The 15,717-nt window shown below is 39.7% G+C and overlaps 1 protein-coding gene across 4 annotated transcripts in view; it reads right to left on the bottom strand.

Annotated features, from left to right (window-relative positions):
* The window catches only part of Papola (poly(A) polymerase alpha), a 52,533-nt gene that overhangs the window by 16,060 nt on the left and 20,756 nt on the right, over nt 1-15,717 (bottom strand). For all 4 annotated transcript variants that reach the window (XM_032908384.1, XM_032908383.1, XM_032908385.1 and 1 more), the window contains exons 7-15: nt 14,756-14,867; nt 13,989-14,078; nt 13,759-13,897; nt 12,222-12,294; nt 10,880-11,000; nt 9,953-10,037; nt 5,015-5,068; nt 4,439-4,558; nt 2,745-2,854 (exon numbers count right to left, since the gene is read on the bottom strand). In XM_032908384.1, the coding sequence (XP_032764275.1) occupies nt 2,745-2,854; nt 4,439-4,558; nt 5,015-5,068; nt 9,953-10,037; nt 10,880-11,000; nt 12,222-12,294; nt 13,759-13,897; nt 13,989-14,078; nt 14,756-14,867 (904 nt within the window). The remainder of the gene's footprint in view (nt 1-2,744; nt 2,855-4,438; nt 4,559-5,014; nt 5,069-9,952; nt 10,038-10,879; nt 11,001-12,221; nt 12,295-13,758; nt 13,898-13,988; nt 14,079-14,755; nt 14,868-15,717) is intronic.

Here is a 15,717-nt window from a genome sequence, read left to right as displayed (position 1 = left end):
AACCCCTGCTGCCGCCCAGTGACGGTCAGACAGCAGGGACCCACCTGACCATACTTCTCCAGCCATGAACTGCTGGAGGCTTGGCTGTTAAGAGCCAGTGCTGTTTGTGAAGAGGACCTGAGTCTGCAGCCCAGAACCCATGAAGTAGCTCACAGTTGCCTGTAACTCCAACTTCAGGGGATCTAACGCCCTTTCTGTGAGTACAGGTAACTCAGCAAACACACTTCTACACACAGGCACTCCTAACTAACACATACAGTAAGACAGGGTGTGGTGGCACACACCTTACATCCCTGCTCCAAGGAGGTAGACGGATCCACATGAGTTCAAGGCCAGCCTGATTTACAAGTGAGTTCCAGGATAGCCAGAGCTACATAAGACATTAATATAAAAACCCAAAAACATAAAAAAGAATTTTCAATGTAAAACTGTATTTTTTTCCTCTATGAAAAGCAACATTGTGGCTCAAAAATAAAATATTACCAATAAATACAAATTATTTAGATCACAGCACCTCAAAATGGGAACATTTAAGTGAGGGTGAGGTTCTGTGGTACAACACCTATAAAAACCCAACAAAACCCTTCATGTCTCCATGAAGATACAAGAACAAGTTGAAGGTAATTTTAACCTTCATAGTAAATCCAAGGGTAGCCTGGGCTACATTTAAAAAACAAAAGGGGAGGGAGATTCAGTCAAGCCAAAAAAAAAAAAAAAAAAACACTGTTTGCACAACTATAAAACTGTTGCAGCCACTGGAAACAGCAGGAAAAAGCACAAGCAAGCTGCAGAATCCAGTGGAGAGAACAGAGCAACATGACTGTCAGGTGGTCGTAAGGACTATGAAGACAGGTGAACAGGACACTGAGCTGCCGTCTGACAGACCCTAAGCCACAAAGCCAGTCCTGGCGCAATCTAAGCTACAGAACAAAACCCTACGCCCAAACCCAAATGACTTTAGTGCAAAGCTAAGCAGACAGTACCTGGGTCCAACAGTATTTCAGGGAGAAAAAACCCAAAAACCACATGCCCTGAGCAGGAACCACAGAAGACAAGGGAGATGAGGTCATGGTCAGATCCACAGACCTCTACATTCCTAACATAGAGCTTTCCTAAGATTGCCATCAAGAGCTAGCTACAAAACAGTCTGGTGCTACAGAGATGGTGCTGCCAGTTCTCCGTACCTACTCAACCTACAACCATCCATCACTCCAGTTTCAGGGGCTCTGACACCCTCTCTGGTCTTTGTAGGCATCAGGCGCACACACACAGTTTATACACACATAAAATAAATCTTCATATAATATTTTGAAAAGAAAGCCCTAATCCTAAGTAGCACTACATATCTGGCTTGAATTCACTGTGTCTAAGTAACAAGTATTGCCTGAAAACTGCTCTATAATCACTGAACTACGCTCCAGACCCTGCTGCTCCCCTAACTTCATTATCTTTCTAGTCCCAAAATATACAATGAACAGGTTATAATGAAAGAAGAAGATCGTGTACTGTAAATTACAAGCAGAACTTAGCCCTTTCTTCTGCATGAACTGGACAGTCACTATGTAAGCATGGTCATTTGATATCAGACCCATGGTGTCTCAGAAACCTTAATGACCAGGGTACCTTACACAAACAGCCAGTCTGAACAACTTATGTTGTAAATTCTACTACCTAAGAAGAGGTCTGAGTGTCTCTCAGATGGGCCTTGAGAGGAGTGAGTCCCAACCCAGTAACGTCCTCCTAGCAGTACTTAAAGGACTGTGGCTCGCTCCTTTCTTACAGCGAGTGTCTGGACAGTTCTAATCTGCCTGTGCCTTCCTTCATCAGCTTTACACACCCTCCCAGCCAGTGGCCTTCCTTCCACAGACTTCTTCACACATGCAGACTAGTCAGGGACTGACAGGAGGACAATGTAGCTTGGCTGGAGATAAGGCTCATCACTTCCCAGGCAGGTCAGAGGAGGAGAGAACTCCTGGGGTTTGGTATAACCCAGATTCCAGAAAGCAAAACAGCAGAACAGAGAATATTACTACATTACAATTGTAGCTCTCCTCACTACAATTAATTGGTGTCAAAGTAACTTTTAATGTGTTTTAAAGTGTGAATCTAGAAAATGTTCTAAAGAGAATTAGTGCTTTAGGACAACATGCTGGCATCCCTGTAAGGCTCACAAACTCCTTGAATTACTGTGTATATTCCAACACAAATCACAGAGACTGTGACAACTCACTTTAAAGCTTTCAACCATCACATCTCATCTTTACCCAGGAACCCAAGTTCATCTGACATACAGATATAGCTGCCCTGCTCCCTATATGAGCTAGTAATAATCCCTTGGCTGATCTTTACCAAAAGTTAAATGTCTTCAAGTTACCAAAATTCCAGCTTCAAGCTCTAAGCTTCAAGATGATTGAAATATGTTTGTCTCAAAATATGGACATATCAAATTACAAATGGTCTCACCTAACTTTAAGGCCTAACACAAAGAAGTTATTTATATTACAGTACTGAATGTACTAAGCTTACTCTAATGATTATTGTTCAGTGCTCAATTACTATAAAAAGCATGGCTATGTATATCAAGAAACATCGAGGAGGGGTTGGGGATTTAGCTCAGTGGTAGAGCGCTTGCCTAGGAAGCACAAGGCCCTGGGTTCGGTCCCCAGCTCCGAAAAAAAGAACCAAAAAAAAAAAAAAAAAAAAAAAAAAACATCGAGGAGTTCCTTAAGTAAAGACATACATACCTGTGTCTGTGAAAGACTGGATATCATAGGTGAGGTCCACACTGAGATTTTCAGAGTTTTCAGTTTTTTTAAACACTAAACCAATCACCCACATTGTGCGAAATTCTTCCCTGCAAAGAACATTAACACAGGCCATTAGGATTCAGGAGGGCATGCTGTTGATGATGGGTTGACGGTCTAGGTAAGGTATGTGGGAAATGAAATTCAGATGTATAAGTAAATAAGCTCTAAGGCCCAACCCCTTCACAAGAAGCCTGACCTCAGCATACCTGTCATCTAGGCCACCACTATGCAAGCAAACTTCCCAAGCAATGCTCGTACATTGTGTTTATACTGATGAGTCCAAAGTATTCATAGCACTAATACCTGTTAAATGTGTTTCAAATATAAAAGGGGTATGGGGTAGGAAGCATAATGCTTTTTGGAAAGTGCTACATATATATAATTACTATATATAAAGTCTGAACTTTTGATGGGCATAGTAGTACACACTTTTAATCACAGCACTTGGGAGTCAGAGGCAGGTGGATCTCAGTGAGCTTCAGGCCAGCCAGCTCTACACAGTGAGTTTCAGTGAGTTATACAGTATGACCCCTGCCTCAAAAATACCGTTTTGTACTTTCCAAGTAGCTTTGGTCAAAAAATGCCTGTAATCCCAGCTCTTTGGAGGCTGAAACAGGAGGATCATAGGTTTGAGGCCAGGTTGGGCTATATACAAGACTTTATCTCAAAAACCAAATTCAAATAATTCCTTTAAATGATTCAAAGGAAAAATATTAATTCTATTTCACTAGAATACTCAAACTCAAGAGCCAACTCAAGTGACCTTAACCTCGACTTCCTGATCATCCTTTCTGCAAAACTTATCACTCATTCATTCTGAATTCCAAAGAGCACCAAAAAAGCAGCAGCTAAGGCCCAGAACAACAAGGTAAGCCTACTTCTCATTTACCAAACAACAAGGTGAGCCTACTTCCCATTTTCCCGTCTCTGCAATGGTCCACATTCCATCCTGAATCAAATCAAATATATTCCCTCAAAATAAAGAGCAAAGATAGATGCTTGGTAGAACAGTCTACAATTACTGTATAAAACTGAAGGAATGTTAGAAATACTCATTAGCATTAGGACAGATGTACAGAGTATCAATACCCAATCAGAAAACAGACTTCATTATCAAGGACTATTACTGGAGAAAACAAATCTATTTCAGTGCTAATTCTTCTAGAAGGAAAACACAGATATAAATGCTAAATTAATAGGAAAAAACTTAAGATCAACCCAATTGGTAAACCACAGAATACTGAAAAACTAAGGCACACTACACTTCCTGATGAAAGTTATATCCAGAAAAGTCAGCAAGTTAAAAATCAAACAACTTCAGATATATTATCAAGAGCATCTCTGTGGATCCTTATAAAACAGACCAAAAAATGAATAAAAAAAAATAAAAAAAACCTAGTAAGCTGCAGATACATCATCAGCAAAAAGCAAAGCCAGATATAGTCTCCCTCCAGAAGGAAATGGTTGCACATGCCTGTAAGCCCAGAAAAGTCCAGCCTGAGACATAAGGATCACAAGTTCCAGGCAGATCCAGGCTACAACCTGTCTCAAAAGTCAACCTCAAAGTGCCTCTGAACACATCCACACGAGGTGCAAGGGTAGGCATGGAATCCAATGGGAAACATACTTACCTATCAGGACTTTCCTTGGGGGCTGGAAATGACTGGGGATTCACATGAGCCAGTGTAATAAACTCATTCTTCTCTAAGCTTCCAACCAGGATACGGATTTTTGATTCCACCAAGCCCACCCTAGACAAATGTCATTAATATTAATAACAGATTCTATGAAAAGTCATATAAAATCAAGTTAAACATAATATAAATAGTGTGTGTGTGTGTGTGTGTGTGTTGTGTGTGTGTATAAAATACATACACATATAAAATACATACATTCCCCCAAAGATAAAACTATGAGACTTAGGATCTACCAAAAAAATGACAAACTGGATGAAAAAAGAGAACTGGGTAACTCTATCCAAAAATAGTTATGAGAAATCTGTCAGGCATGAACGTCAGCAAACTAAGCTAAGCAGCACCAAACACAGTCCAGAAGTGAGCCGTGGTCTCTCCACTGCACGCACACTCGCACGCTCGCACGCACACACGCACGCAGTGAGTCAGCAGGCTCCGTGAGCAGCAGCTGCCTCCCACCTGTGGGCTGAGCTGTCTGAGTCATGTCGGGGACAGCCTCCTCTTACTACTCACCATTCCAGACGCTGCTTTTCCGTGGGCGCACTTGCTAGAAGTACAATATAATGCCTTTGAAGATAAAGACAACATGCTATTTACTTTATTTATGTGCTTTGTGCTGGATCTTATAACCATAATGTAATAAGGTTCCTCACACTTATAGGCCAACATTGATTCAACAAGGGGGTTTCCAATCAGTGTGCACATAAAATCATGTAAGCTAAATTCCATAGTTTCACTATAGGCAAGTTAGATTTTTCTACAACAACAAACTATGAATAATTACAAAAGAGTATCTGAATTTTCAAGGTTGACAAAAACATTACATGGTAACTCATGTTGCTCAACACTCCAACAGTGTTCTACCTAGAAAATTAACACAGGCGCTCAACTGCGCTCAACCTATCAAAAGAAAAACGATTTCATGGAAACCAAAAAACAAGGCTCTTGACACAAAAATAATCATTAATATACACACTATAAAAGCTGACTTCAAAAATACACCAAGCACATCAGGCTTCCAGTAACATCACATGGCATTTAGCACTGAGCTGCTCTAGAGTCGGCCCCTCCACCTACCTAACTTGCTGGTATAAACAACCACTGCACCAGCTGCCACCTGCCTGCGGCAAGACTGTCCTGAGAGGTAAATGTGATTTCTACTGAGAACTTAAATCACATGGAAATGTAGACATTCCAAGTTTAGACTTTGAAAAGTATCTCCATGGACAAGTATTTATTCTTATTATTTCTGAAAGCAAATGCAACTAAATTACTATTCTTTTTTCTTAAACTAATAACAGAATGTCTTTTTTAAATACTGCAAGCTGCGTTTTACATAAGAAGCTTTACCTCAAAAGCAAACTGATATTATTAACTAGTGGCTACTAGACAGTAAGGTGCCAGCATAATCCAGTCTGAAAAGTCTGAGAACCTTCTGTTGCTCTTTCACACCTTCCAGGTAATGTCGCCAGTCAAAGCACAAAGGTTTGGGAATCAGACACAACTACCATCCACAGTAAGCCCATCTATGAGAAAGGCAATTCAAACTCTTCACAACTTTGCAACTCCAAACACAGCTTAGAAATACATGCCACCTGGACAACAAAATGGCATTTTTCTTTGTGGAGAAGTAATGTCAAAATTTAACTATCAGAAATTTATAAAGTAGAGAGAAAGAAAGCCCAAGACACACAGAAATGAGGTGCGGCTAGCTACAGAGTAAGAACTATGGCCAGCTATGGAGCCAGGCTGTCCACAGCCACACAATTGTACTTCTTTTCCCATTTGGTCAGCATTAGTTCAAACAAGCCACGTACAAACCACCTAGAGTCCCATAAAAGCACTCAAAGTTCATGTATTTTGTGTACCGAGAAACTGGAACTAGGAATCATACAAATCAAGCAAAGTCCTGTCATGCTCAATCACATTTCTGGGTTACTGGGTCAAAGAGAGAGGTGTAGCAGCTACCAGGGCAGACACACATACAGAACCTTACAAGAGTGAAGCTGCCTAAGTTTCCCACCCCACAGCTTTTCCAGTTCTATCCTGGTACAGTTAAAGCGACTTAATTACTACTCTGGCTGGACAGGCACGTGATCCTCCTGCCTCCACCCGCCATGTGCTGGGATTACAGACCAGCATCACCATACCTAGCAACAACAAAGACATTTTCCCCTTCACTCCCCTGAAAATTAACACTTTTATTGGAACACCCAGGTCTTCAGCAGGAGTAAATGATGCACAGTACTTTGTTTACAAACTCAAAAATATGCAATCCATTTGAACACAATTTTGTTGGTAATTCAAATTTTTGAAGGCTATACTTCAACTTGACTATTCAGGACATCCCAATAGAAGGGGGTAAAGTTTCTTCTTCTCTGTATACTTAGACACACATACATATTTACATATAAATACCTCATAACAAGATTTATGGGATGAATTTTATGTAGCTGTATTTTAATAAACTTGATATAAAATCAATTAGTTTAAAAGAAAAGCTGCAAATATTTTAACACAAGAGAAAGCAGTGACTTCTCCAAGACACCGAAAACCTCCAATTAGTTTTCTTAAAAAAAATCTGCACTTTTATGTATTTTACTTTTCTATGTATGGGCATTTTGCCTGCGTATGTCTGTGTACCGTGTACATAAGTGCCCATAAAGGCCAGAAGAGGGCGACGGGTCCCCTAGAACTGGAGTTAACAGTCGGTTGTGAGCAGCCGTGTGGGTTCTGGAAATTGATCTGAGATGTTCTGGAAGGGCAGCCAGTGTTCCTAATGCTGAGTATCCTTCTAGTCCCAAACTCTGCATTTTAACAACACAAGGGCTGGTATGCAATTCCCGAGAATCTCAAGACCTTCCCCTCAGAGCGTAAGCATCTCTAGACTACTGTGTGGTCCTCCAAAATGTCCCTCCGTGCCTGCCAGGTACCAACTAGTTCAAAAACGTCTCCAAGAAAATACAGGGTCAATACCATTGTTACTACCTTCCCCTAAGAGTTTATATAGATACAAATATGAATTAAATGAATTAAAATTTATTTAAGAATGTTCTAGGGCTAAGAACATACCTCAGCTTGTAGAGTGATTTCCTAATAAAAATTTGTAAGAATACTTAAGTTGTTACGGTTATTTACCAAAAAAGCATTCTGTAAGTTGGTCTCTCGGCCATGCCATCTCAGTACTTTACCTGGGTAGATGACAGCTCAGATACCAAGCACTGAAAGAAAAACCTATCTTAGTCAAAATCCTTATCATTCTCTTTAAATCCATAAGCAAGAATTACAGCTCACTAAAGGTGTCTTGCTGCTGCTGGTTTTCTGTTGGGAACGGGAATGCTCATATATTCCAAGCTGATTTGGAACTCGCTATGTTGGCCAGGCTGACCTTGAAATCGTGGTCCTCCTGCCTTTGCCTCCCTCCCATGTGGTGAGATTTAAGTGTGTCCAAGTAAACTCAGATTTTATAAGCAATCCTAAGACCAGTTTTCACACATCTTTCATTGCAGTTACTTTCCTAGTACACTCCTCCCTGATCCTCGTGAAATGCCTAAGATGACCACTAGTCACCTTTCCTAATGCCCATGATTTACTGTTACTTAACAAGCTACAATTATCAAAATAAGAGTATTTATTTGAAACCTTAAAAGTTTACAATACAATGCCATTCCTCTCTTCAGACAAACTCCCAGCCCACTCTTTGAAAATGGATGAGTTTACATTACGGTGAATGAGATCCCGCTTATGGTCCTCCTTCCTTCCAAGAATACAGGAGTATTTCACACAATTTAAAATTCTAAGTAATGAAAAGGTAACACTTTTCAAGGCATGCTTCACACAAACCCCATCTGGGTGTCAGCAGCCACAATTCTTCTAGGTCTGGATTACAGCAAACTAAGAATCTTACTTCCGGCTACAGTGTAATGTGTTTCCATGGAGACGAGTCGTTTAAACTGCTCCAATCTACCTCTTTATAAGCCCAATGCCGTCCTCGCTGTGTTTTGATGGGCATGCTTGTGGAGCAGTTAGCTCTTACATTCTCCAGGGTATTTGGGATGAAAATGCTGTGAAACAAACCTGTCGCTACAGCCTCCTCTTTGTAGGTTTTAAAGGATGACTGCCTCAGGTCTCAGTATTACTAACCCTCTTGCCAGCCAAGACCTTCCAGGAGCTACAGCAAAGACTCGGGTGTGATGAAGACCCACCAGCATGTGCCTCTCAATCCGAGCAGTGCCAGAGTGTAAAAGCATGGTGTGGTCAATGCTACATTCATTCACCTTCCCTCAAGGCTGAGCTAATGAAGCAGAAATCCATCTTTCTCCAGCTCTTCTAACTACAGATGTGAGATAGGAAAGGCAACAGAACAACTGGTGTCTACTTGTCCAGGCCTTATTCTTTTAGATCTGACCATGTCTCAAGTATGGTGTTTTCCAAGGGTTGGCACATACGATTTCTAATGATGGCCAGTTATTCCCTCAACATTAAAGAAACACAATGATGTGCCAATGAGACTGACAGCTCTAGAGATGGGCGTGAGCACGAGCACTGCAGTACTATGCTGCTCCGACTCTGACAACATAGCACTCCCCGAACACAACAGGTAAACTGACTCCATCACTGCATTTCATGCAAGATACAGAAACAAAACACGGAGACATCATGGAGGTCATCATTCTTACTTTTAATTTGGGAAAAGTATAAAATAGTTTTGCTTAAATTATTGTAACAAAACACAGTCCAACATAAAAATGGTCAGGAAAGTCTCAAGCATTAAAGCAAGAATTTAAGTGGGACTTCGCTTAATTTTCAGCCCAGGGCAAATAAAGCTCGAGTCCATATGTGGTTTTGTTCTTTCTTTAAGATTTATTGTAACTTACATTTTTCAACACAGCACAATTCATGAGGTTTTAACCTCTAAGGTATTAAAAGCATTATATTAAAGACATTAATAAAAATTATACCCACTTAAATTGTTAGAAAACTATTTGCAGACATATTTTTGAAGGGGAAAATGTGCTACTAATTATTAAAAACATGTAATCAGCCAAACACCGACATTTCATTAGGTCTGTCCACGTTCTAAACTATCCCAGTAAGCTTTCAGAATTAAACATAGAAGTTTCTTGAGAGAGAACCTTAACTTTTTAAGCATTCACCTGTCTACTAAGGTGCAGACACTATCCTGGTCATAAGTGACAGACCTAGAAGAACTAAGGATGCTGACACACAGTAGGACTGCTAGTTAATCAAGCAACAAAAGTGTGAGGTTAACACACTGTACTGATAAAGGAAAAAGTTTACTAAAAATGCTAAGTCCTTTATGACGATAAGGAAAATTCTAGAGACACCGGAGAGAGACTTGTTCACTATCTGGCAAGAGGAATTATCACATATGCCACTGTTAAACCACTACTTAAGAGCAACATGGCTGACATGCCTTAAAATACATACTTGTACTTTTGAAAGAAGTTTGGAGCTTCAAAAAGTTTGGACCACTCTGCCTTACTCAGCAAAATTTCATCTGTGATAGCAAGACCTAAATTAAAAACATATTAGAATATTTGTATGTTTCAACCTAGCAATCTAGAATGTTAAATAATTTAAACATCCCACATGCATTCACTACAGTCCTAAACATTAGCCAATGGAAGTTCTACTTCATAACCCTAGAGTACATTCTCACGGGTACTGCAAACGCACTGGGGAATTTCCTGAGAGCCATATTTCTGGTCAAGTGCCATTATTAGTACAATGTCATGCTCACAGGAAGGCTCAAAGTGAAGCACAGTAGTTACCTGAGTTCCCCATATAATGTTTCTGCCTTTTAAAATCAAGTGACTGCCATCTCTAAATGGCCAAGACGTCTTTCCCATTAAAAACCTTCCTTGTGTGGAAGAGTAGTCGACTTAAAGCTGAAGATGGTACACAGCCTTTTCTGATGCCTTTAGCCATTTTGGTCTTTGAGGAATTAAGGCAACTAGTAATACCTTTAAATTTACAATAAATTTAGATAAGGATCTTCTCAAAGGCAGAGTTTTCCCAACCACATTCCAAGTTCTTTTCCTAGCAGTGTAGAAAGCCTGTACACGCCTTGAGTAACCCAGGAGGACGAAATGGCATCAGCTCTGACGTTCTAAGGCTCTGACAGAGCCCTGAACCAAGCCATAATGTCCAAGTCTTTAACTGCTGCTTCATTCTCTAACACAGTCAGAGTAAACTGCTTAAACACTGTTCAGTTACTCTCCAATGCATAATCAAAAACAAACGCACAAACCCAGTCTGGCAATTCAATTAAATGGCACAACCAGCTGACTGCTGGGTCGGCAGCAGTAGGCAGACCCTTCAGGTATGAAGTAGAGCAGAAGCAGAAACACTTACCTTGTTTAAACTCCTCAACCATGACCATCCGTGTTGAAACGGACACATTGTACGTGGAGTTCTGTTGTGGGTATGCTGGTGTAATTATAGGCATAAGATGGTACCTATCACTGGGGTTTACCTACATACAACAACAGCCAATCAGTTTCTTCAAGTACATATACAACAGATACTTGGACTTTTACCCCTTGTTAAACTGAACCAATGATTACATTTTACTTCACTCATAGCTGGAGTTGAGAAATAAAACACATGTCAAGAGACTGTTTCATAGAAATTTTACAGAACGAAAGATCTTGTCAACAGTCTGCTCCCATGATGGAGGTATGGCTACCTTGCAACCTGACTGCATGGACCTGCTGGCAAAAACAAAGCAAAACAGAAAAATGTAGTTGCAAATCTACTGCTTTTCTGCATTTGGCAGCATAAATGAGTGCCTGCAAAATTACACTTTCAAGTGTTCTGATAAAACTCACATTAAGTAAGATGGGACTGTCCTTCCAACTTTCCGATATCAGTGTAAGCTTATTAACACAGGCAGAGCAGCTCTGGGCCGGTCAGACAACAGGACGATTTAGTGACTGCTCATCTGTACACTCTGTGGTTCATCCCCACAAAGGCAACTATAGCTTACACTCTCCCTTAAATGCCTTGAGGCTTAGGCAACTCAAAAGCACACAGCGTGGGGCAGAACCCAACAGGACTTAAGAGATTTTGATATTGTAATAAGTAACAAATTTAAAAAATGTATGATCTCAAAAATCTGTTACGTTTCTAATCCAATGAACTCCTCTTATCAATTAAGAAAGCTAATGTTACTAACACCTAAAAAGCATAAGCAGTAAATGCTATCTGGAACTTTTCAACAAAATGGGTAATCTTCCTTAACACATTTCCGCATCTCTGAAACACTAACCCAGACCACAGTTACAGCACGGTCACTGCGATGCTGCTTAGAAGTCTATGCTGCGTAAAGACACTATGCAAGAGCTTTCTAAAACAAGCCAACTCAACAAAATACTTGGATCAAATAAAAAAATATACAGGGATTTTTAGTATCCTTTTATTTTTTTTTTTTAAAGCACAAATGCCCATACAACTTTGACTTACAAGATAGTGCTATATTGAGTAAGTTGTTAGTGAAATCTGTATCAACTGTGTACAATTAAATGTGGTTTACAGGGTACAGCATTACACTTCTCAGACCGGAGGACAATTAGAGAGCAGGTCATCTATAACAAGTGAAATATAGGTGCGAAGAACTGGGCGGCCTCCTTGTTTATGCAGGTGACTTTTGTTATTGAACAGTGTGAATTTGTAGGGGAAAAAATAATACACTAACCCTTGGGTCCCACACAGGCAAATTAAGATTGCATTCTTCAGGCTGTTTCAATAGCACTGGATTTGGCCATTCCCTGTTCAAAAAGATTGTAGCACTTGATAAGACTATTGGACATTAGCATCTAAACGTTTCTGTTAAACATACAGCATTTGTGAGTGCAACCCTGCTTCACTCACTTGGCATATACACCACAGCCTCTCACTCCTTTCTGTTTACGTAATCCTCCTCTAGGAAATTAAATCAAGATAGCTTTCTCAAACTCATGTCAAACATCTGCTCTGCCAAAGAACTGATTAAAGGACTAGTCAAATAAAGAAGTGCCACCTCAAGATATCTAGTGTGTTCATGTCAACCTCCAACAAGGCTAATCCCATTTAAAGTAAAAACTCCTGCCTTCACACTAGTCCCATCCACGGGCATATGCCAAGTGACATAACTATCGTCAAGGTGCTAGGCCTAACGGTCAAAGTGAGCAAGGACAGTGCTTCCTGTAGTTACTGTATCTAATACAGTCGTGCTATAAAATGTATTGATACTTCAGTCAGGCATAAAGATCAAAGATGAAAAATGCTTCTTTTGCTTAGTATAAATCAAGCTGGCCTACTAGAAATGTTCATGGATTGACTTAAAAGAAGGTCTGCGTCTAACCTTACCACACCTCACTCTCCATGACAAAGGCAAAGCAGCAGAACTATGCTGGAAAGAGTGGTAGCTATAAATTAAATCCAGAGTCTGTTACCAAATGACTACAAAGGAACAATTCTTTCTTCACATGAAGAAATGAAGGTGTTGGCAACATGGAAGACAACTCTCTCTTAAGATATGTGACTAAAACCCCAACTCTTGGTGTCAAAGTAACTACCACAAATCAGCAGTGTCTTGGACTTTTCTTCTCTCACTCCTCGACATGTGTATCTTGATTAGGAGACCTTAATGGATCTCTCCTGGGCTAACGAGTCTCGAAGGATCCAGTGACTACATTTTTCAGTCACTTAACATACTCTTTAAAAAATTCTTATAGAAGTGATACCTTTAAGGTTTTGCCAAGGTAATGACCAGCTGAAGGTAAAACACAGCCACACAAACAATAGCCTATGGACAGAGCAATCCGATGGAAGGAGTGTGTGTGAGTTCTCCCCACCCTATTAACACAGAAGATGGCAGCACACATTACAGGAGCTAAGAGGTCAGTGTTTATTTGGAGGGTAGGCTCACGCAAGCAGCACAGGCTTTATCTGCCTTATGACCCTGGCAGAACTAGGAAAAACAAAGGGAGTTTAGGTTTGCCTTTTCACATACAATGTCTCTTCCCAACTCGGTAGCTGTGTCTTGAACTGAAACTGGTTGGGTTTTTGGCGGGACTGGTGACTAAACTCAAGGCCTTGGTGCATGCCAGATAAGAAGTCTACCACTGAGCTATACCCTTAGCCCGTAAACTAAAATTGATATCTGAAACCAGCTGTAGAAATGTCACAGAAATAAGACTAAACTTCAGTGTCTACAATCAATTTTATTGTAATATAATCTAAAAACATACCATTTAGAAAATACCAAGAAAAATTTATGTACAAGAGTTGATGCTATTGCATTTGGATAAAGCTGGCAAGTTCTTGCTACTAGCATAGCCCAGGAAACACCACCGAGGAAACCTAATATATTGGAATAGATGTTGTGCCCTGTTGATAAGGGAAAAGCAAAAAGATTAAGTTAGTGCTGATGAAGACCTTAAATGTTTTTAATAAGCTAGCCAACAAATTCTGAACTCACGTTTGGCCCACAGTTTGATGGCTCTCAGAGTTAACCTGAAGTTGTCAATGTTTGGTACTAGATGTAAAATCTCATCGGTTACCCTGCAACCTGATTAACAGGAGTGAGAGAAACAGAACATTAAGCCTCACAAGTGTTATGATAGTGTCATCACAATTTTCTAAGACTATCCTCCAATTAAAACCTTATTTGGTAGAATGACTGTGTGAATTCAACAGAGTTTAAAAGCATAAAATCAAGTAGCTCTTTCCTGATCCAAGCATCATCCCAAACCACAGCTCACACACCTAGCTGTCTGTCTAATCTCAACCTTGTAATTCATGACTTTCCCCCTACTCGCTGAGGAGTCAGTCCACCTAAGTTTCCAATAGTTATCTCAAAGTACTGGTAATGAGCTATATTAACATTGCTTTTTTAAAGAGAAAAGCCTTTTCACTATCTGATAAGATTACAAAGCAACTATGAAGTTCAAATTAATGAGGGCAACACAGCAAAGCCTCAATCACTAGCAGCTTTATAAATGTCAGTCTTTCTAAGGATCTAATATACCATCAATAACAAGGAAAAGTGTAAGGTCATCAGTGAGCAAATCAACTACCAGACATGGCTCTGTCGTCGTTCCAGGGGAAAGAATGTTTTATGATATCCATTATGCATTTACACTGGCTATAAAAACCTTCATTACAAAGCATACATTTTAAAAACTGTTATTTTCTATTTTACAAAAAGCCCTCTGACTTCACAAAAGGAAGCAGGCTTTTACATACCATTAAGGCTTCTTATGCATCTTATATCTAGGTTTTTAAGCAGACTGTCATCTCGTAGGTCCAAATCTTCTGGAATAGTCTGCAGTGCTAATCTTGCAAACAAAATATCAATCTAAAACAAAAATAAAATCTAACATTCCATATCTGTCAAACTAATTTTATGCATTTTCTATTTTAAAAAAGTTCTTAAAGCCCTCTCATCGACCACAAACCTTACAATGGCTACAACAGTCACCAGAAGCCCATGCTGTATACACAGACATATTAAACAGAGGCTACAGCATGGGGAACAGTGTTATGACATAAAACCTAACTAAGAGCACACATCATTTCAACAGGTAACAGTTAAGAAGGACTAACTTTGCTACGCTCGTACACTGATTAAGTTCTGGTTTAGCATCCGAAGGAGCTGTAATGGCTGCATACTTAAAGGGCAAAATATGAGGCAGATACACAATGATCTCAGGAGGAACTCACATATTCACATTTATTTTTACATAAAGAGAAAGAAAAAACAGTAGGTAAATAGTTGTATTTTAATTATAGATATCTTTATGTTTAAACACTGCCTATAAGTCAAAAACTATGCAGATTTAATTCTTAACCAAATTTAACTTTTTTGGCTACTCATTAAAACCAACAGTTCAACCTTTTATCTTATATAGATTCCAAAACCTACCTCTGCAGTTATATTTTTAAGAGAACGGCAGCAAGTTATTCTTTCGGTATCTCAAGTTTTATACTCAGCAACATTATCATCATGACATCATTACTTTTCCAATAGAAGTAACTCAGAATCAGTTCTATGGCAACAACTCTCTGTGCTCCAAAACTCTAGGCGGCGTGGGGGACTAACTCTTTAACTACTTAAAAGCTCTGTCAGCTCACACTGTCCCTATCTGTAGCCTAAGTAGAAAGGCTGACTGCATACTTATTGCCTGAACAAAGTTCACGTGGGAAGA

This window comes from Rattus rattus, chromosome 7 (genome assembly GCF_011064425.1).
Source record: "Rattus rattus isolate New Zealand chromosome 7, Rrattus_CSIRO_v1, whole genome shotgun sequence".
Classification (NCBI taxonomy): domain Eukaryota; kingdom Metazoa; phylum Chordata; class Mammalia; order Rodentia; family Muridae; genus Rattus; species Rattus rattus.
Note: the sequence above shows the minus strand (reverse complement) of the source record. Positions and strands in the feature narration are given on the sequence as shown.